The following is a 23,861-nucleotide window of genomic DNA, read 5'->3' on the forward strand; positions in this document are numbered from 1 at the left end:
CAAATTCACTGGGAGCACAAAAGTTCTTTCTTGAAGCTCCATTAGCATGGCTTGTACAGCTTTATTGTGTCCTTAACATATTTATGTGGCTGTAACACACAAGGCTTCGTCGTGATGCTTAAACGTAATCTTTAAATAATTTTAAGAACGCGTAACTTTTCTCGTAAAATATTTTGCTTCTTGATTTTCATTGACACCATTTATTTAGTTTACAGTGGCATAATTGGGATGGAAGAGGACAACGTGAGATTAATGCCATCTCCTCACCACACACACACACACAAATCTGCAGTGCCACCACTGCTTCCAACCCGTGTGTATCAGAGACGGCATTTTCCTCCTCTGCAACCTACGTCACGCCTGGGTCCCAAAGACTGCAGTTCGTTATTTCTAGACACTCATGTAGCTCTCAGGAGAAGTTATGTCTTCCTCTCACTTTTCTGGGCATAAAAGCTTAGCCCCAGTCCAGTATCACCTGCCTTGGCATCAGCTCCAGAACCTTCTGTAGCCTGCAGTTTCTCCCTCCTCCTGATTAATTGCCAGTGGTTTCTGTGCTTATCAATAAGCTGGAATTGATAGTGGGAAAACAGTGAATGTGGCATAATTGAGAAAAGAGGATAATAATGGAGGCGTTTTATTCACCAATAGCACTGGCACCACATTTCTGCCAACAAGAAATGCCTTATTAAACCAGTTCTAGTGAAAAAGATGGCTCAGGAGATGGGCTCATGTATTCTTTGTGTGACTTAGGATGAGCAAATAAGGGCATTCTGAGAGAATTAAGGGGCAGGGATATTGCTAATAACCAATCAAGAACTTCCCTGGTTGCCCTTGGACAGAAACAACAACAGCAACAACAACAACAACAAGAATAATAAAACTTACTCTATGACAGCTAATTCAAATGTGCAAACTCCAGTATTTGGACAATATAGGGGTGTGTGTGTGTGTGTTTGTTTTTGTCTTCATTGTTCTGTTTCTGCCCATTTTTGATCATCTGCTGATTTCTTCTTCACTCTATCGCCCACATCTTTCTATGATTATGTTTAGTAAATCTGTATTTTCTCTGTAGAACAGTAGTATTGCCTTGTTACTATCTATCGAAAGTAAACATTGTAAAAGCCTACTTAATGTGAACACAAACAAAATCCAACTTCTGTGTACTCGAGTTATAAGCGTTATGTTTTCTCAATTTGCTTAAAAATGCGAATACAAGCACCATGAGGAAACTTCAAATTACAACTAAAAAAATAAGGGAACAAAAAACTTTACAAGCCCAGCACATATCAATAATATTTTAAAGGGCTTGAAAATTTTCTTCCTGTAAATCTTGTAAGTTTTGGTTTCTTAAATTTATATATGAATAAAATTTATGTTAAACTAGAAAAGAAAGTCGGTTTATATATACGCTGTGCCCACGTGAAAACCATTAGGTAGACAGACTCAAAAAGAGAAGCTGTAATTGCCAACCCCATACTTAGAGAAAAGAGTATACCTTTAAAAGAAGTTTAAAACATGGTGATATGAATTTTATACCAGAGCAATGCTGCTTCTAGACAAGAGTGAATTAAATCAGAGTATTAAGACAATATGATTATGCAAGCTATTTTATACTCTGCTGTTAGATTTTTTTTGCCATTGATATTTAAAATGGCACTTAAAGTTTGTTCAAATGATTTCAAAAACTACTAACACTCTGGTTTTCAACCTTGAGTAAAAAGCAAGGGGTCCAACACCTGTTGCAGACAAGTATGGAAGGATGGAAATAACAATGTCACCATTGAAGGGTGTGGTTAGTTTCAAGTTAAACATTGTTTCAATAAAGATGTGTGCACAAACGTGATGGGACTTTCAAAAATGAGTAGGAGATGTGGATGTGAAGATTGATTATGGATCTCAGGTGTAAGAAATGGAAGTCAGTCATCTGGGAATTGAATGAGAACAAGGAAGAGTGAGTGGACAGTGGAAAGCAAGGTGAAGGAGGAGTTTGCGTTGTGTTATTAGCTAAGAAGGGACTTGAGCAGATTTATTGTCTGAAAGGATGTAGCTAATAGATGGTAGGTTAAAAATTTTAGGAAGATAATTGATGTTCTAACTACTATGAGTAGGAGTGATTAGAAAATCCAGAGGATAGGTGGAAAATTAGATTTAGAGAGATAAATTTTTCAGAATTGGAGGAAGATGATTGATATGCCAACTACTATGCATAGGAGTGATTAGAAAATCCATACAGTAGGTGGAGAATTAGATTTAGAGAGAGAAATTGTTGGTAGATAGGTAGTAATGACAGTGGATCTAGATGAGTTTATAGGTTGAGAGTGGGAAGTTGAATAACTTCCTAGCTCATGCAGTCTTTGTTGATGGAAATGAGAAAACTAAACATTGTCCGTGATTGTTTTCTCCTTCACTTCCCACACCCAATCCATCAGTAAACCTAAAATAAAGTGATTGGTCATTGAACATTAACAGTAGGGTTTGTAAATTGGACCAACTTGCTTGAACCCAAATATAATCATATGCTTAGAGGAACTAATCACAGAGTTACTGGGCTTCAGGGTGAAAAGGACATCGTAAGTAATGTCGTCTACCACACCACCCCCCACAAAACATACACAAATACTTGTTTCCTATGGCAGCGTTTAGCACATCTCATCATTAGCTTTCAACACACAGCTCTAGTTTATTCCTCTGTAGGACAAATGAAAAAGATTTACTTATATGGATCTTGATCTTTGAAATTTGTTTTTGAAACATTTTGAACGTATTTGTGTTTTTAACCATAGCTCCAACATCATACTCAAACATGTTTTTCCCATGCCAAAAAAATTGTATTTTATCTGTTTTATATATAAAATTGCTTTAGGTTACGTCACTCCCAATTCAGGAGAGAAGGAAGAACAGCCACATGGAGAGTCCAGACAGGCCCAGTAGACCAGATGACATTCTTAGCATTTACAAGCCTGTAATGAATTCAAATAGAATGTGACAATATGGAAATCTGGAGGTCGACTGCCTAATTCTGATTTCAAGCCCTACCATTTACAGCTGTATTCTTAGGCTAGTTACTTAATCTCTCTGTGCTGCCTGTTTTCCTCAGCTATAAAACAAGCATAGCACTGTTAACTACCTCATACAATGTTAAGGAATAAAGGATTTACCATATTTAAAGTAATTAAAATAATATCTGGTACATATTAATTATTGCAATGTATTAGCTATTTTCATGCATCTAACTAAATGAAAATAAGAAATTAAATTGAGAAAACAAAAAAACTTTTAGTCATGTAGATATATTTCAAACTTGTATTCTTTTCATTTGTGTAGAATATTTGAGAACTTTGTCTCATAAAAATTTGATTGATTTGTATTTTAGTTTGTATTATAGGAAAATTCTTGAAGATTATAGTGGAGTGCTTAAAAATATAAATTGATTCTCAAGTCTGCATTCTCTTTTGTGGCATAAATACTAATTTCTATCAAAATACTGGATTCATTTTTCTATGGCCAATTAATAAATGGTTTGCAGTTAGATATTGGTGCTGCACGTTAGCTCATTAGATTTTTGAGGTTTATGAACAACACTGTAACGTGGCTTTAGTTTTTCCACATTTTACTTATCATTTATTTGATAAAAATGTAACAGTCGAGACAATTTAAAAATTCTGGCCAGTTATTCAAAGCCAATGCAAATAATAGAGATTGTTAGGTAACTTAGGAAATTCGTAAAGATTTTATTTGATGCCACTTTCAGTGTCTGCTTGTCAGTAAGAAGAGAATAATAAGGATGAATTGACATAATTCAGGTTGTCTGAGATTGTGGAAATTTGGGGAAAACTATTGTTTTCTAAGACTATCCTGTTAGGTAGTCGAGCTGTGCGTTGAAAATATCACAGTATCAAAGCTGATTTTTATAATCAGAAGGTTTGTAAACATAGTTGTTTCACCTGGTCAGGAAATGATGCGTGCTCATGACCTGTTCTGGGAATACCACTGTATTCTGTGATATAATGGCATACGTGAGTTGTAAAAACCTAAACCAACAACATTCTTATTTCAGTTAAGGAAAATAAGACTCAGAAATACGGAATGATTGGTTCAAAGTTCTAGAGACAGCACTGAAGCTATTTAGGTCTTAGATCAAAACAAGTTGCATTTTTCTAAAGTTGTCAATTCCCTATTTCTTTCATTTATAAAATGAGGAGGCCTCTGATATGATTCAGTTATAATCTAATCAGTTAACAGTAGTTTCCAGAAAGTTCATATGCAATGTGACTAGCAGTGTGAAATTTCATTGGATTATGAAATAAATACATCGTGCAAGCCTGGCTATTAAATTGTAATTTAGAGTTCTGTTAGAAGAAGGTACCCATGATACAAAGATAAGGTTGGTCGGGGCAGACGTTCTGCAGCTTTTTAGTCTCAAAACTCCTTTCCTCTCCTAAGAATTATTGAAGAACTCAAAATGCTTGGCTTATTGGCTGTATCATTCAATATTTATTATATTAACCGTTTAAGCCGAGTATATTTTAAATAGCTATTTATTAAGTAATATTCAAATTATACCAATAAACCAATAATGTGTTAAGATAAATAGCATACTATATTAAAATTTAAATTAATATGAAGGTATTAATGAATATTAAAATATTAATTAGAAGAATGGCATTATTTACATTTTTGCAAATCTAGTGTCAGGTTTATTATGCTGGATTATCACCCCTGCTTATTCATTAAATCTGTTATGATGTCTTATTATGGTGGAAGTAGATGAAGAGAACCCAGTCTAACAGAGATATATATGTAGTTGGAACAGCAGGAAAGAGTATCTTTTTTTTTTTTTGGTGCGGAGTTCCGCTCTTGTTGCCCAGGCTGGAGTGCAATGGTGTGATCTCGGCTGACTGCAACCTCAACCTCCTGGGTTCAAGCAATTATCCTGCCACAGCCTCCCGAGTAGCTGGGATTATGGGCATGTGCCACCACACGTGACTAATTCTGTATTTTTAGTAAAGATGAGGTTTCTCCATGTTCGTCAGGCTGGTCTTGAACTCCAACCTCAGGTGATCTGCCTGCCTCAGCCTCCCAGAGTGCTGGGATTAAAGGCATGAGCCACAGCTCCTGGCCAGGAGAGTATTTTAAGAGCCTTTTCAGGGATTGGTGATTATTCTTTTATACTACACCATAGCTCAACAAGTGATAGCTTCTTAAAGGTTAGTTTCAACAGGGAATATCAAACTGTATTGATGAATTTCTTTGTATTCTGTTACATTAACATCCATTAGTGTATTTTCCTCTTCAAAGGGCTCTGTTCCACATGCATGCTTGTTTAACTTCATGCATTGTTTATTTGGCAGTTATTGGATTACTATTATGCAGGACTGCTAAATGTTGACACAAATCAAAAGTCACATTTGTTCACATCAACAACAATCTCATTTAAAAATTCTCTCAGTGTTGGGAAGCTGTCAAGTGCACTCTAGCAAATGCATCTCCTTCCCTTGAAACTTGAATTTTATCATTGGCAACAAATATTGTCAGTTGTTTTTCTTAAAAATCAACAGATTCATTTTGTTCATTTTCAAGAAAATGTCTGCCAAATAACCAAATCTAAACAACTGTAATATGCTTTTCAAGCAGAAATGATGCTCCATGAAAAAAATGAGTAACTCACACAATTCGAACAACTACAAGGTGCTTGTTCTTAAGAAAAACAGGAAACAATTCCGTCTGCAGCAAAAGTGCCTTATCTGTACTTAACATTTCCTCTTACAGAATATTAAAACAGTTACTCTAGACTTCAGAATCTAAATAATTGTTTTTAATACTTCATCATGATGATTTTGAGTAAAATTCTTTTTTGTTTTCCTGCTGTGCAATTGCATGGCAGTGAATTATGCAGTGAATACTAGCTGCTAAGATTTGGTGCCACAGTCCTGATTCATTGCTAAGACACCAGCAGCTCTGTCCACCATTGTTTTTGCACCATCAATGCAAATGTCAACCCAGATGTCCCAGTATAAACCACAGGATTTGAAAGTTAACCAAAAATTTGAATATTTCAACACTACTTCCATTTGTTGTCAAGCATTCACATAAAAGATGATCCTTGATCGTTGGCCCATGCTGACATTCATCGAATTCAAGCAAACTAAGGAAGCCCAGACAAGTTTGTACATCCATTTATTTTTTAGACAAAAGTAAAATTCTCCAGACAAGGCATTAACTCTGTCTTCTTGTCTAAGCTGAAACTTTAATCAGCAAGTTACTGTGTGATGGGAAAGTGGCAGTGTCCTGGTTTCTTTACCGACTTTTCATCCAGTAAGCATTCAGCAATGGCAGGTGTAAATGGTTTTATTAGCCCCCTGTGAGCTTCTTGACCAAGGTCGAGACCTTGTGAGACATTTCAGTGAGTTCACTATTTTGAGTTTGAAAAGTGACATTTGGCTTTTAAAGAGCTAATGATATCTATGTTTAAAATACACTGTTTTTGTTTTTGTTTTCTTTTTAGAATTCTTATTTTCTCAACGCTTCAATCACACTTTCAGAATAAAATCATTCAAAAATGCCTGTTTTTCTAAGTCCTATTTAATTATTAGCATCTATAAAGTGGAGGAAAAGATACATTTTCTCATATTTTCATTTTTATTTACAGGTTTGTTTGATTTTATTTGGAATAGATTCTTCCCTTCCATAAGAAACCTGTTTGAAATGTCAGTATCTTCTTTTTTCATAATTTAGAAATAGATGGTGTGACTGTGGTGGAGACAGTGAGACTTTTAATCTCCCCTTTCTAAGACAGATGTCCATCCCTCACCATAAGAAAAATATGGTATAACTATATTTTCTTTTATTTAAGAGGAAATATCACTGAGCCATAGAATTGTTATATATCTAGATAAAATTTAAATATTTATAAAAGGTTTCAAATTAGGTAGATAAGTAAATAGATTTACAAAATAAAGCAGCAAACTTACTTAATTCTTGCTGTGCTTCCATGTAACCTCAGTAAACATTTTGAAGTTTAAAAATAACATTGTATTGGACGAAAATCGGGTTACTGGGATTGTATTAAGAACTGAAAATAGCCAGTAAGTATCCGGTAAAATCACTGAGAACAAACTAAGCTAATCTCTGAAAATGTATGGTATTTACACCCTAAACTTAGAATATTTGAAAATACATTCACATACTTTATTAGTCATAGTAGTGTTAACACCATGTCATGTAGTATCTGGAAAACTCTTCCATATATTTTTGAGAAAATGAGAGTGCAAAAAGACAAATAGATTTTTAGTATTATTATGAAAATAGTGACCTTTGGATAAAGGAATGCTCCTGAGCTCATAGAATCATAGTTGCAACAACATTTTAAAAAACTTTAGTAATTTCACATAGTTGGAGTATATTATTTACTGAGGAAAAGTCTAATCAGAGTGAAGGAAAATGCATCTGTGCTCCACATACTCATTTATAAAATGAGGCTGATGGAGTTTCGCATTTCCAGTGCATGGCTTTTGAGGTAGGCCATGGAAGAAAGACAGAGTCTGTAGGAATTTTTTAAAGAAGATTGTAGGCACCCAGCCTGTGAGTAAAATTAACTTTGTCTGCATTTATTTGCCAGAGTTCACTTCCATGGCCACATACAATTGCAAGGGAGGCTGGGAAACATAGTCTAGATGTGAGCCTAGAAAGAAAAAGGGAGAGGCTAGTTAAACATGAGGCCACTCTCTAATAGAGTGTCTAATGTGATACATTTACTGTGAGAACCTGTGGATTGGAAAAGTGTTAAGTATAAGCCTTGCAATTATATCAGCATATAATAAAATCAAGTTGGGGTAAAGTAATTGTATTATTTACAGGAAGAGACGTGTTAAATGCAGTACTGAGTATGATCACCTATTATGCCCAAGCACTGTTCTAGGTCCTGGATAGAGAGGCTCAAGAGACACAAAGTCCCTTACAGCACATTTTTAGCAGCAGGACCAGTTTTGTGGAAGACAGTTTTTCCATGTGCTGGGGTGGGGGATGGTTGCCAGATGATTCAAGTGCGTTACATTTATTGTGCACTTTATTTCTATTGTTATTACATAGTAATATATAATGAAATAATTATACAACTCACCATAATGTAGAATCACTGGGAGCCCTGAGCCTGTTTTCTGCAACTAGACGGTCTCATCTGGGGGTTATGGGAGATAGTGGCATCAGAAGTGCGTTGCTTATGTCCAGTCTACTCCGTGATCTCGTTTCGGTTACTGTCGCTGCAGAAAACCCTGCTTCACAAAGACAGGATGTAGGAAATGGAAGCAGGCTTTTCAGTGCATTCTGTGGCAATCTCAGGATATTCTGCCTTGACTTTAATCCAGCATGTATGGAGATTTGAAGTCTCAAACACACTTTTAAAGTCACCATCATTTGCAATATCGGGCACTTGATCCTCTTCCAGCATGGCTAAAGTCGATTCACCTGGCTTATTCACAAATGGGTCACGGATCCATTCCTTCCCAGTTCTGGGGTCTTTTTTGGTTGGGAAGCAACGCTCAAGTTCTTCTGAAAGCTGAGGTGGGTGCTCATGCACCAGATGTGGGAAAGAAGGCCCTGGCTCCATCTCTTTCAAAATCTTTGCTAATGTTTGAAAGATGTCAGAAATTCCATTGTACTCATCACCCCCATAATTCCAGTTTGGCTTTGAATGCAGTCACTTTATTTGCTGACTTGAACACAGTTGTTGTTCTCCCCTGAAGTGACAGATTGAGTTTGTTGAGCAGGTTGAATATGTCACACAAGTAAGCAAGTTTTGCAACTGAATCTGTGTTACTGAGATGTGTTGCCAGGGAGACTATTTGTCTGCAAGAAATCTCTGGAGTTGCTGTCTTAACTAAAAAACTCTGGCCAGTGATCTACATTGGGAAAAAGCCATCTCACTTCTGTGTGTAAGAGAAGACGTGTGTGTTCAGCGCCCAACTCCTCAGAGCTGCGCAAGCAGGTGTGAGTTAAGGGCATGTACTTTAATGTGGTTGATAGTTTTAATCACATCCTGAAAAATGTTAAGGACACATGACATTTTTTGGCTAGCCAGCACAGCATTTCTGTATGGCTGACACAGTGCATAGACTCACATTCCCTACCTTTGACCAAGGTAGGGAAACCAGAAAGCTGTCCAGTCATGGCAGCCACTCCATTCATGAGTATATGGACACAAAATGACTAATGCAGTTTTCCTGATATGTAATCATTCAAAGACTTGAACAGTTCTCTAGCTGTGATGTTGGTTGGCAATAAAAGTGCACATAACATATCCTCATGCATATCCTCTTGAAAAATACACCACACAGAAACAGATATTGTTGCCTCGTTGTCAGTACTGGTAGACTTGTCATCCCAGATTGCATACCATGGTGACTCATTAATCCTGACAATGATGCATCAGTAACTTCTGCCATTTCATCAGTTCATCTAGTTACGGTGCTAGCTGAAAGTAGCTGTCTTTTGAACTGCAGCCTCTCCTAAAAGTTCATGACAGATGTCCTTAGCAGCAGGCAGGATCAACTCTTCATCAATAATAAAGGGCTTCTTAGCTTTAGCAATGAAGTTAGCCACTAAGAATGATGCTCTCAGTGTAGACACATTTGATGAAGTGATGGTTTTCAACAATTGCTTCTGTTCTTTATGTTTTTGTTTTCTTTTAAAAAACTCTGAAGTTGTGTCTTTTAATGAAAGGTGCTTGGTCACTATGTGGCAAAGCAGTTTTGAAGGTTTCATGGTTTCGTTGGATAACTGGTCACCACACATTGTACAGAGTGGTCTTGGAGAATGTGAACCATCTGTTGCAATGAACCTGTAATTTAAGTTGGACTCTTGGTATTCCCTTTAGGTGCAGCTTTCTTTTTGTTGGCAATCTTAGTGTATTCTGCTGTCTCATCATTGGGTCTTTAACCCTTTTCAAAGAAGCTCTCCGATGACATTTGTTTTTTACTCATTTTGGCTAGGCTTAGCTTGTGGGCTTACCAAAACTGTGACTGAGACAAGTGTGCAGTGTGGGAAAGAGGCATGGATGGAAGTATTAAAATAATGGGTGTGCCACATGCGGACTAAAATAAGTGGCAGATTTTGACTTAAAGCCTGCCACCAGATGCAGCTGTACAACTGAAGTGCATCAACTCACTTGCCACTACAAAGCCTGCCACCAGATGCCACTCGTCGCTTGCCACTCACTGATAGGGTTTTAATATGCATCTGGAAGTGATTGATTTATTATGGTCTCTGTGGAGTCAAACTTCTTTGCTAATGTTAATCTGTATTTCCAGCTGCTCCCCAGTGCTGGCATCACTACCCCAGATCATCAGGCATTAGACTCTCATAAGGAGCATGCACCCTAGATCCCTTGCATGCACATTTCATGATAGGATTGAAGCTCCTATGAGAATTTAATGCCACTGCTGACCTTACAGGAGGAGGAGCTCAGGTGGTGATATGAGCCATGGGAAGCTGCTGTAAATACAGTTGATGCTTCCTTTGCTATCCTGCCTCTGCTCATTTCCTGCTGTGTGGCCCACAGCTGGTTGGTGAACCCATCCTTACGGAAGTTCTTGATTATGGAGCAGTGGAAGTAGACGGTTAGTAAAAAAATAAACAGACAAATAGTTAAATAATCGTAAATTGTAATAACATGAGGGAAGTAAAATTAGAGACATTGGTATTTTAGAGAGGATTGTCAAGGAAGGCATTTCTGAGAATATAATATTAGAGCCAAAAACCAAAGAATGAGAAAGACCCAGCTCTCCAAAGCCAGGAGAAAGGTATTGCAGAGAGACAAAACAACAAGTTCCTGATACAGAGGAGAGGAACAGCCTGGGGTGTATGAGAAATAGGTGAATGTGATCAGAGAGAAGAGAGTGGAACCAGCAGCATGGAGCCAGAGACCAAGGTCAAGAACTCACAGGGTGTTAAGATGCATTATAAAGATTGGTGGTCTTACTCCAAGGGCAGTGGAAAACCAGGAGAGTTCCATGATTTGATTTACATGTGGAATAGTTTATTTAGGTTGCTAAGTAGAGAACAGACTGAGGGATAGATCCAGAGTAAAAGACTAGTTACTAAGTCCAACTTTATCCTGCATCTGCCTAATAATTCATGTCCTCGCCCACAAACAATCTTGGCCAATCAATCTTTATAATCTTAAGTTCAATTTAGGCTGTTTTTAAAAAAGAATATTGTTTATTGGTTTGTTTTCACAGGTCATATGGCCCATCTATTATTGTGATATTAATACAAATGGAATTGCAAAAACATTTTTTCCTAAAGTTTTGTTTTTTAAACTATCAGTGCTATCACTATTAATACAAAGACAAAAATAAATTTTCAATTCTCAGAACTGGCGTTTCTCTCTACATTGCCTGGCATGAGTTATAAAAATGACAAATGTTAGTTAGCCCTCAAACTAGAAAATAGAGTATCAACTACATTCCACAAAAATTGTAGAAACAGGCACGTAAGGCTGAAACGTTCTAATCAAGAAGGAGATAATGAGTATTAATTATGAATATAATTAAGCATTATTCTTAATAGAAGGATACAATGAATAACAAAAAGTCTAGATAACAGGTCATCAAGGTTGATGGAAAAATAAGGAAGATATGGGGGATCTTGTCAATACCAATGAAACTGCTTGATGAAAACAACCAATTTTAGCAGTGCTATGCAAAACATAGCTTTTATTACACAGTAGGTGTTAAATACATATTTATTGAAATAATTGCTATATATCTATTGATGAAGAAACAAATTTCTACTAGGAAGTATCTTGTTCCAAATGATCTATGATGTCCCTATTCTTTAAATGGAAATTGCTTACAGCTTTTTTTCCTTTTTTTCTAAAAAGATTTTTTAAAGTCTATTTTCGGCTGGGCACGGTGGCTCACGCCTGTAATCCCAGCACTTTGGGAGGCCAAGGTGGGCGGATCACGAGGTCAGGAGATGGAGACCATGGTGAAACCGCGTCTCTACTAAAAATACAAAAAATTAGCCAGGCGTGGTGGTGGGCACCTGTAGTCCCAGCTGCTTGGGAAGCCGAGGCAGGAGAATGGCGTGAACCTGGGAGGTGGAGCTTGCAGTGAGCCGAGATTGCGCCACTACACTCCAGCCTGGGTGACAGAGCCAGACTCCATCTCAAAAAAAAAAAAAAAAAATCTATTTTCAAAACAGCTTTGCAAAGCAATCTGTAACTTGTTTCAAATTTTATTAACACTTTCTAATAGGGTCTGTAGTAAAATAAGTCTAAATAGTTCATATGATCAGATTGTAGCATGGCCAATCCAAGCCTCTCAGTTTCAACAGATCAGTTCATGTAACTGTTTGACAAAGCAGGAAACAAACAACAACAACAACAAAACCTTTAATGAAGATAACTAAACTAACAATCAGCCTGTAGTTACAGGTTTTGCATATCCAGGCACACAGACATACAAAGAAACGCACTTAGATACCCACGTACATATTAGCACACATAGTCGTAATATCCAGAACTAATCTCTTCCAGAAAGAATGCTACTTTTTATATTGCAGTCCTGAATTGTTGTTGAGCCATGTCTCATAAAATATTTCTAACTCTAAAAGATTGTTACTTACAGCCGATGCCATGGTAGTAAGAACAAATGCATTTCCCAGTCATCTTTTAAATTGTATGCCAAGTTCCTTTAACATATAGTCATTGATGCCTTCACCCACTCATAAGTCAAAGAAACCTCAACTCAAAGTGGCAAGGGCTACAAGGACGTGTATTATTCAAAAAGCAAAAAGCCCAATTTCAGGTAGGCAGGAAGAATAAGTTCAAGAGATCACCATGGTAGCTGTAGTTAATAACAATATATCCTATAATATACTTGAAAATTGCCAGAATGTAGATTTTAAGTGTTCTCACTATGCAAGAAAATGATAGATACATGAGGTAAGACATGTGAATTATCTTACATATCTTACATAAATATATAAATATGTATATTATGTAAGAGATATATCTTACATAAATATCTGTCGAATTTAGCCATTCGACAATGTACACATATATCAAACCATCACGTATCAAAACATCACATTATACACCATAAACGTAACAATTTTTACTTGTCAAATGGAAAAAAACAGTATAAATCTTGGAGAAATGCAACTCCAGAATAAGTTACTCCATAAATAGATACAATGACTATGTACTTGTAATAATTAAAAATTAAAAATTATTTAAAAATAGGAACATATGTGCATCAAATAAGATAATACAGTGTCTCAGTGACATCATTAATGACTCATAGTCATTATGCTCTTCATCACAGTTAGCCTTGTATTATATTAACACCTTCAACATTGAAAGTTGGCTAATGCATGATTCCACGACTTCCGATACAAGCATGACTGCAAGAGAGCCAGAAAAATGGTATACACCTTGTCTCTATTACGAGGAAAACTTTCTCAGAAGCTCTCTAAAAGGCTCATCTTTATATTTCACTGGCTGCCTACCTCAAAATCAATTCCAGGAGCAAGAAAGAGACCCCCAATTTGCCTTTTCACCGTTAGAAAACATCTTAGACTCGTGACACAGCAGGCTTCCCCTGAAATACATAAATTAGCAGAGGACAGGTGGCTGGGCCTGGGCTTGACTGCGAGGAAGACGGGGAGAGTGGGTGTTGAGTTGACAAACTAGAATACTGAGGAATGCTTTGAGAGTTAGCATAGTATGAAATGTTGCAGAGAAAGATTTGATGAAAACAGGATTGTTCAGTCAGCCAAAGGAGAGGAGTTCTAGATTTTACATCTTAATTTGTGCTTCAAATATTCTAGTTAAAAACTGTGTTACTACACTTTACAGAATATTTTGAATCAGAAAAGAGGATAGTATCTAGAACAAAGGGAAATTGCCTCAAACCTTGAATTACTTATGGATACCTTTTACAAAAACTTCTATTCTCCTGTTATAGAGGATAGATAATATGACTAATTTAATTATTCTACCTATGGAGTTATAGGTAATGAGTAAGATTTTTATTTGAAAATTAGAGGCAGGAATGGCATTAGAAAAAAAAATTAAATCGTGTCTTTCGTATTGAGAAAAACCTTGTAGTAATACTGAATTAACATTTCAGTCCCAGCATCATTATGCACTTTTTATTTAATCATTTACTTTCTCCTAATGTGTTTTTTAAGGCAGATTTCTGGAGAATTTAATGATATATAACTTAAACTCACTGTAAGTAATACATGTAGAATGGGACTAATTGTCTTTTTCTCAATTTTTAAGATCCTGACTTTAAGGACCTTGGAGCTTTGAAACCATTACCAGGTTGGTAAAATAGATATTTAATACTGTTCAGAAGACTTTGTTTTCTGCTATGAAATACACTTTTGGTTTATTATTCAAGCTCCGTTTTTGTGTTTGTTTGGCATTTTGTTATTTAGTGTGTGAGTTTGAGATGGGCGGTTCCGAAGGAATTGTGGAATCTATACAAATTATGAAGGAAGGCAAAGCTACTGCTAGCGAGGCTGTTGATTGCAAGTGGTACATCCGAGCACCTCCACGGTCCAAGGTCAGTCTTAAGATGAAACCCACACTTGACAGCTGACGTGAGAAGTGTCTATAACAAGCATTGCTTTGAAGCAACTGGACGTGTCTAATACATTTCAGAGTGCAGTCATCATAGGTTATGATTTCATTTTGGTTTTTGAGATGTAACTTGTCTTCTCTTGTCCAATCTAAATTTGATGTCGTAAATAGCAATCTAGAGAGTGAGTTGAAGAAATCATCTGATAACCTAGACAAGAGACTTTAAGGTAAGTCGACCTCTCTGAAACATGGATTGAAATGGTGTGCAAGAGCCATGGCTCTTAGTCTGATTACACTTACGCTCTTATTGTCAATGTCTGCAGTTGGTTTATTTTGTAAACTAAAATTATATCTGTAGAGGCTTTTCTGGGGCCTACAAAATCATGAATATCTGGCATGTAAAATGCAAGTGTGGTAAGGGCTGGCAGCAATGGTAACAGGGCCTGGGAGATCCTGTGCCCATTTGAAGGAGACAGGCGTGACTTAGCTGCTCATGAAGCTCTTTGTGATGCTGTTGTGAGAAAATGCGGGTCCAGCATTATCAAACCATCCATTATTTCTCATAACTTGCCAAAAATCTAGATTTTATGTTGATCACCCTGATTTTTGAGGGTTGGCAATACATTATAAAAATATTACATGTATTAAACTAAATTTATTGTGGGCTAGATTTTGACTCAGGCCCCCGTTTTGGAAACACTTCCATAGAACAACTATGTTGATTCTGTTTATGGAAATATTTTCCAAAATACAGAGGATGAGTCATTTTGTGCCAGCAGGTGTCATAGGGCTAAAGCATTATTTGTTCATTCTCCTGTTTTTGTTTTTATTCCTCAGTTACAAAGTTATAAGAAAAAATATTGACTTACTAGATTTGTAGTCATTTATTTATTGAGGCTGAAACTGTGTGTTATTTAATTAACTGATTTTATGACTCTATAAAGTTGCAAGCACTCTGCCAGAGACACGAAAAAGCAGGCCAGGCCCTGTTCTCGGGTGCTTCCGTTTAGTTCTTAGACCAATATGTAACAGAATAACCTCAGCAGTAAGGTTAGATCATTGGGGTATTTGTAAGATATAACAGAGAGAGAGAAAAGACCGCTTACACCAGGTAGGGTAAGTCAATGGTAGAATCGTTCAGCTGTCCGGGTCTTGGTGAATCTTAATGAGAAGTATTGTGTCAAGTAGACAAGTTGAGAAGGCTCTCCAGACAGAGGGAATAGCATCTGTGAGGTCGTGGAATCATAAGAGAGAAGAGAGTATGCTTTTTCAGGAATAACGTAATTGCACGTGACCAAATGAAACCGTGGGTAGAGAGGTGGTATTGATCCCTTAAGCTAAAGTGTTCCTCAGGCCTCTCTAAAGACCTCAGCCTTCGTCCAGAGTGCTTCAGCGAAAAGCAAAGCAGAAAAGTGATATGACCAGGTTTGCATATTCGGAAAATTGTTTTTTCCTGCAAAGAAGGGACAGAGGAAGTCAACACTGCAAGCAGAAGGCCAAGTGGGAAGCTGTGGCAGTAATCCCAGTGTTGGAAATTAGGCCATGGTGGTCCAACATGAGGGAAATATTAGAGAGAGATGAGATAGAATCTGGTGACTGGATATTTAGGCTGAGGGGAAGAGAAGAGCCCCCCCCCCCACCTTTTATGTTGTTTTTCATTTTTTTGTTTTTGAGACGGAGTCTCATTCTGTCTCCCAGGCTGGAGTGCAGTGGTGTGATCTCGGCTCACTGCAACCTCCACCTCCCACCTCAAGCCATTCTCTTGCTTCAGGAATTACAGACCTGTGCCACCACACCTGGCTAATTTTTTTTTTTGTATTTTTATTAGAGACGGGGTTTCGCCACGTTGGCCAGGCTGGTCTCGAACTCTTGATCTCAGGTGATCTGCCCACCTTGGCCTCCCAAAGTGCTAGGATTATAGGCATGAATCACTGCGCCCAGCAAAGAACCTTTTTTGAGGGCACCAGTCCTTCTTCACTTGACTTTTTTCTTGAATATATCTTTAGGGTTTGCATATAAAGTGGAAATGTGGCACCTTTCCCCCAACTTTCAGTTACAGAGATTCAGAGATCATTCTCCAGCTTCCAGCTTTGATGCTTGCATTTCTCTTTGCCTCTGAACAAATCTTAGAGAAAGTTAATTGCATTATGAAGAAAGACAGTTATTTTTCTTCTATTTTTTAAGTCAAAAGCTATTGCTCACATGAAACCATAAAAACCCACTACCTGTATTACAGGAGAGCTAGGTTGCAGTTTATTATGCTGTTTTCATAAGATGTGGATTCATATGCAAGGGCTATTTATTTTTCTTAGACTCTATGAATGAAAGATTTTTAAAGACTTTTTAAAAAACAGGATTATATGTGCCCCACTTTACTGTCATAACCAGTACCTTTGTCACTACAATCTTAAAGAGAAGGTTTTCATGACAGTGTAAATGCACACCCTTTTCTTCCAGCTGGTAAATAGACTGTCTTTTGTACAATCCCAGAGCAACAATAACCGATGTACCTGTCTGTTACAGAATTTGGCGTTCTGTGACCCAAAGGGGAAGCTGCGTGCAGAGCTGGACAAAGATGGCTCTATTGTAACAGGCTTTCTCTGTTAAATTAAAGGTTAGAGGATGGGAAGTGGCTTTGAATACTGTGGAGAAAAGCAAGGACTGGAGATGACTGCCTGTGTGGACTTTCTATTTTTATAGAGTTCCTAGCAGCACATGAGAATAGACTATCAAAGCGCAAGTTAAACTTGAAATGGCTCGTGGTGAATATTTGAATGACACCTGGTGACTGAACCATATTGCACAAGGAAAGTGCTGAATAGCTTATTTGGCTCTATTAAAATGTATACACATTATTTACTGCTTTTCCAGCTTTTGACAAACAGAAAATATAATATCTGATGTTTCCTTTACTAAAGAATATTAATCTAGATGGACCCCTTTGATTAGAATGTGATTAATCTAGATTTCATAGAATTTGGAAAACGAGAGGCAGAAAGAACCTTGTTACTGACTAGATCATTTAAAAGATGAATAAACTGAGTCAGGATAATGCATTTCAATAGGAGTTAACAGAGGAGTGTGTAGACATATGCCTCTCTGAGCAAATACTCTGGGGTCTAATTCAGAATCTGGTCTGGAAAACAGGCACCAGAATGAAATGATGGGACACCACATCATGGTAACTATTAATTTCATGAAGGCTGGACCATATTTATCTCCAGATACCCAGTGCCAAGCACAATGTCTGTGGCTCAATTAAAACTCATGGAATAAATAAACTGATTATTTCTCAAAATAAAAAAGGACATAGTAGCAATCTTCAAACATCTGAAGGACTGTCACATGAAACAGGAATCAGACTTAATCTTCAGGAGTAAGACTTTTAAGTACTGTGATTTATTTGAAAGTTTGAAACTAGAGAAATAGCTATTAATGTAACACAGAGAAGCCTTTTATTTTAATAACAGAGATTGAATGAGATTTCACCAGAGGAATCCAAGCAGAGTCTGGCAGAGATTTTGTATAATAGTTAAAAGTCAAGTAATATTTTGGCACAGAAAACATGAAAGTCATCTGAAATCAAATTCAGTGAATCTATGAGAAGTGACTTGCCCAAATATTTGGCTAGTTAGCAACAGAGCTGGAGCAAGGTTAGCACCTCCCAATTCCTGGCCTAGTTTGCTCTCACAAAAGCACATTCTTTGAGGAAATGATCAAGGTTTTTAAAAATTAATTTTAAAATATTTTTAAAATTTATTTTTAATTGACAAATAATCCTTGTTTATATTTATGGGGTACGGTGTGATGTTTCCATCATGGAATGATTAAATCAAGCTAATTAACAAATCTATCACTTCACATTCTCATCACTTGCTAGGACGGGATAAGGGACAGAGTCAAAATATGTATAAAATACATAAATGAAGGTAATTTAATGTTTAATGTTTTTGGATAATAAAACTCTAGCTTACACAGTTTACTCATTTCATATTTAAAGTTGACTCAATTTGTTGTTAACTAATTCAAAAATATTTTCAGTCAAATTAAAATAAAAAATATAAACACTTGACAAATACAGTCTCTTACACTAAAGTGGTTGTAAAAGTATTAAAGTTACTTATCTAATGAACACAAATTTCCAGCCCCAATTGCTGGGATTGTGAATATGATAAATTTGCCTATGTGATTAAGGTTACCAGTCAGGTGACTTTGGGTTAATCGAAAAGTAGATTATCCAGGTGAGCGTAATCTAATCACACGAGCCCTTTAAAAGTGGAGCAGATTCTTGAGATGTGAATGAAAGGGGAAGTAAGAGAATCAGGGGCTAAGAAATGTGTTCTAGGAGTGAGGGTGACCCCAGTAAGCAGTCCTCAAGAAAATAGAGACCTCGGTCCCAGAACTGTGAGAAACTGGATTTTCACCCTCATCTGCCCTCACCAAAGAACCCAGTACTTCTTACCTATGGAACTATTAATAGTAGATATAGTACATGGGTGTTATTTGAAGCTGCTAAAATTGTGGTGATTTGTTACGGAGCAATAGAATATTAATGCAATAAACCAGTGTAGTAACTGTAATTGATTACAAAGATAAGCATCAAGGGTTCTGAAAATTGAACCTGCTTTTATGTCCAAAAAGCGATAATAAAATTTGATAAACAAAGTAAAAATTTTAAATAGGTAGGTAAATAGCAAAAAAATTGTACAGTTCAAGTTTTAAAATGGCATTTTTATGCTCTCATATATTTGACAGCTACTCAGGTGGACTTTAAATATTTTGGTACTTGTTTATATATGCCAGAAAATTATTTTTTTATTGTTATATCAGGAATTGTGCTGTGCCCATGCGCGCGTGTATGTGTGTGTGTGTGTGTGTGTGTGTGTGTGTGCTTGTGTGTTAATATTTTATAAAGCATTAAGATGTTCTCGTTCCTTCTCCAAAAATAAAGGGAACATTGATACCGTCCAAATGGAATATTCTACATAAGTTTATAAACCTGACATGTCTGGTCAATAATAAAATAGAAAATGCAGCAATCCTGGGCTACATACTTTGTAGAATATGATTTTATTTATAAAGGTGTCTAATAGTATTGAAACCATGTACAGCATTTCTCAGACTGTGACAGATTTAATTTTTACTTATTAAGGAGAAAACTCTTCTGGCAAGTCATAAATAATTGCCTCAAATAATGTCTATTTTCTGTATATCACTTTGATACGAGGGGAGGGATCTGGTTGAGCAGTTGGTATTAAATTTTGTTTGTGAATATATTACTTAGTAAATTGTTAGCTAGATTTATTTGCTTTGCATATAAAAAGGGGTTCTGCTTTCCATGTGATTTGAAAAATGGATATTACTAGAAATTATTTATATGTTGTGAAGTTTTCCATGTCCTGGTCAATAAATTATCTTGTCAGCTCCAACTCTTTATGATTAATTAAAAAGAATGCATCAAAATGATTCACTGAGAAGAGATGATAATCTGTTTTACTAGTGTTATATATTACTCTGTTTATCATTTTCTCTTTTTTTTCAGTAAGTGACTAAAGAGCTTTCTGTAGTTTGCTACATTAAATAATTATTTCTGTTAGTATTATTATGGTACAAGATTTAAGCTAATGAGATAGTCATTCAAATCATAATATATAGAGAGATTTTACATGATATATACTAGAGTTAGTATGGGAATGCATGATCACTTTTTCTGGATAATGGAATTTGGCTTTTGTACTGACAGCTCTGGACCCAGTAAAGTATATTCTCTTTTTCTATATGATAAAAAATCATTGCCATCACTAGATCATAGGTAAACACTACTGAATGCTTCAGACGTGATTACCTGGGATCTAGTGACGGCAATGATTCACTTACTCTCTAATTAGTGTTCTATTTAATAAGAAGGTCCTTTAAATATAGAAGATACTTAGGTAGCAGTGATTGCACTTCATGTACAAATGCAAGACAATCACCTCACACGGAAAATATAGAACTGTCAAATGAAAAAAATATAGGGCCAATATGCAAATTGACTTTCTAACTATAGCAATGTTCTTATATAAAATATTTCTATTTTTAAAGAATTTAAAACTGCCGTTTATTTTTGAGGGACACATTTATTTTCTATAAATTTTATTTATAACTTGATAGTCAACATCTTTTCTAGCTCATTAGAAAAAGTGGATAGTTTTGCTTTGCTTTCTTATTTATTTGATTACTCATTTTGTTTTAGATTGTTTTCTTTAAGAATATAACTTTCTTCCTGGGCTATAAGGCTGAGTATTTAAAAACATTACATAAGGCTGCATAGTGTGATGAGTATCCAAGTGTTACGCAGATCTGACTTCGGTACCAGTCCGTTACTTCAATGACATTACTGTGTCACTCTGAGAAAGTTACTTAATTTTTATAAACTTCAGTTCTCTTCATCTTAAATGATTATAACAAGTATCTATTGTTGTTGATAGATATGAAATAATGCATTAGCAGTGTCTTAAGCTATCGTCAATATAACACGCAAACTTTCTTTTCCTAACGATAAATTAGTATTTTAAGGTGTGTTTCTACATGCAATGTTAGAAATTTGGAATAATTGTTGAAAGAACTTGAGCCACTGAAACATTTCAACTTGAAAACATCAGGTGGTCTAATAGCTTTTTTTGTATTAGCCAAACAATTATTTAAATATTTTTCCTCATGTGGGCTTAGTACTTGGTTTTTATAACTTTGTAAGACTATTGGGAGAGATGCGTCATTTTGTATTACACTTCAAAGGAGTGGAATGCACTCTTTACTTACCCTAATCTGTGTTCTCCTGCTTGTGACAATGTTTACTTCCAATTATAATTGCATCTTTTTTGAGAGCTGATAAACTTGTCGAATTTATTGCATAGTATTTTTAGAGTATCAGTACATATTTGAATTTTTGTTCCACTTAACACGTTTGTATAATACCTAGATTTTAGCTTTTATTTTTACAGTGTTTTCAGTTGGTTTACTTTTAGTCAAAAAAATAAACAAAAGTAAACAAACTGAAAACACTGTTGTGACCTGTTGAAAAGAACCTTAAATCCAGAGTGGGAAATTTTAATCCCTTTTAAGGTTTCCACATTAATTCACTTATGTTCCTGGAGCAAGTTATTATTTTTTTTCTTCTTTGCTCCAGCTGTTTTTATTTTTTTATTTTTTTATTTTATTTTTATTTATTTATTTATTTTTTTGAGACAGAGTCTCGCTCTGTCACCCAGGCTGGAGTGCAGTGGCGCAACCTCCAGCTTTCTAATAAAGGTCATCTGAAAAAAAAATCTTTTTTTTTAAGTCCTGTTAACATTTAAAAAACAAATGAGTTAGTATAAACTTGGAAGTTTAACATTTTTAGATGCATATATACCTACTTAAACTGGGTATTTCTGAAATTCTCTGAATAATTTTAGAAATGAAATATTGTTTTGGGGGGAGAAATCACAGATGGACTGCATGAGTAATATCTGAGTTTTAGATAAAATAAAACAAAGGAATAACCTGGGCATACAGAAAATGAAGGCCTCGTTGGGGCATATGTCTCTCATAAGGCTGTAGCAATGGCAGGTAATTTAAATAAGCATCAAAGTGTTTGGAAATTTTAGAATGACTTCCAACTTCAGTGCTACAAATTGCTCATATATGAAAATCGTCCTACCTTGCAAAGCATACTGCAACTCAAGTGCTTTCCACTGTTGTTCAGTTTGATTCATTTGTCCACATTTCTCTGATTTTGTTCTTTCTCATCAAATTATGTCTGGATTTCCTCATTTAGAACTTCACATTCTATTTTCAGCATCTTACAAGTCTGCAACATTTTGTCTTGTCCTTTTATGTCATAATTTAGATCTATGTTATACTTTGTTTTGAGAATTATTGCATATAATTTCCGCTGTATATAATAAAATAAGACTATTCTATGTAATTATCATTATTTATAACACTTAAATGTCTGTCATATAGGTGCATGATAAATATGAATGCTGAACAAAGGAATTCAATAAAGAAAATGAAACTTCCAGTTAATCATTCACAAACATTTCTGGAGTGTTTACTATGTGTAAAATATGTATTAATGCTTAGAATACAAAAATATATACCACTGCTTCAGCTTTTCGAGAACACAAGTTTATTAGAAGGGACATATAACCTATAACTATGTCTTTAATATGTTCAAAATCACACAGAGGCGATAGAGATTAAGTCTGCTGTGACTGGGGAGTGGGAGCAGTGAAAACCTTTCACTGCACGTGCAACTGTTGAACTATCTTGACAAATCAGGAAGAGGTTCCTAGACAGAAGATGGAGAATGACTACTTCATGTGAAGCTAATGTCATGTTCATAAAGGGTGGATTTTTTGAAAATAGTTATAATGTTGGGAGATAAGAAGGATGTAAATTTGCTAGTTGATGTTTTTAGACTTTTTAAAAATTATACACCAGTTACAAATTTTAGCTATACCTAACGTTAAATGACGAGTTAATGGGTGCAGCACACCAACATGGCACATGTATACATATGTAACAAACCTGCTCATTGTGCACATGTACCCTAAAACTTAAAGTAGAATTAAAAAAAAGACTGTGATTATTAGATTTGTTTCTTAGAAATGTAACTTTGGCTAGAGTAAACTAGTTTTTATTAGAGTAAACTTTGGGGGCTGTAAGGAGAATCTGTACCTTGCAACCATCCAGGCTGGTCAGGAGAGTGTTGAAATATTATAGAGATGTGAATGGATATGGAAAACAACTAGTTGGAAGGTGAAATTGACAAGAACTGGTGCCCTGTTGAGTAAGAACATGGAGGACAAGAGATACATTTTCACTAATTTAAATAGTGAAATTATAATATTTAGGATAGACATACTGGATCTGGAAGAAATTGTTGTATCAGTTTCAGATTTTATGAAATAAGAAAAAAATACATACAGAATGATGAAAGAAATGCTTGAATGCCATGTCTTTAGTTTATATCCATGTTAAATTAAGATAAACGCATTTAAGAGGAAATAGCATATAGGCATTCATATCAAAATAAAATGTAAAACATTCAGGAGATATCTATATGAAAGATGTGTCTTTATTAGGAAACCATTCTAGTATCCCTCTCACAGTGCACGGGTCTTTTGGCTTTATATAATTTCCACTCTTTGACATTGTATCTTATTGTCATGGTTTAATTGACATATATTTTCAGCACTGGCCCTCATTCTTTTGTTCACCGTGATATCCACAATGCCTTGAATAG

At 35.7% G+C, this 23,861-nt stretch overlaps 1 protein-coding gene across 7 annotated transcripts in view; it reads left to right on the forward strand.

Annotated features, from left to right (window-relative positions):
* Positions 1–23,861, forward strand: part of NETO1 (neuropilin and tolloid like 1) — a 126,737-nt gene that overhangs the window by 59,828 nt on the left and 43,048 nt on the right. For 6 of the 7 annotated variants that reach the window (XR_004029610.1, XR_004029611.1, XM_030810271.1 and 3 more), the window contains exons 5-6: positions 14,288–14,329; positions 14,446–14,573. Coding sequence is in view for 5 of the 7 variants with exons in the window: in XM_030810271.1 (XP_030666131.1) it covers positions 14,288–14,329; positions 14,446–14,573 (170 nt within the window). In the remaining 2 variants the exon portion in view is untranslated. Of the gene's footprint in view, positions 1–14,287; positions 14,330–14,408; positions 14,574–23,861 lie in introns of those variants that run through there. The other variant, XM_030810273.1, reaches the window with a different exon arrangement.

Source organism: Nomascus leucogenys, chromosome 4 (genome assembly GCF_006542625.1).
Source record: "Nomascus leucogenys isolate Asia chromosome 4, Asia_NLE_v1, whole genome shotgun sequence".
In the NCBI taxonomy this organism is placed as follows: domain Eukaryota; kingdom Metazoa; phylum Chordata; class Mammalia; order Primates; family Hylobatidae; genus Nomascus; species Nomascus leucogenys.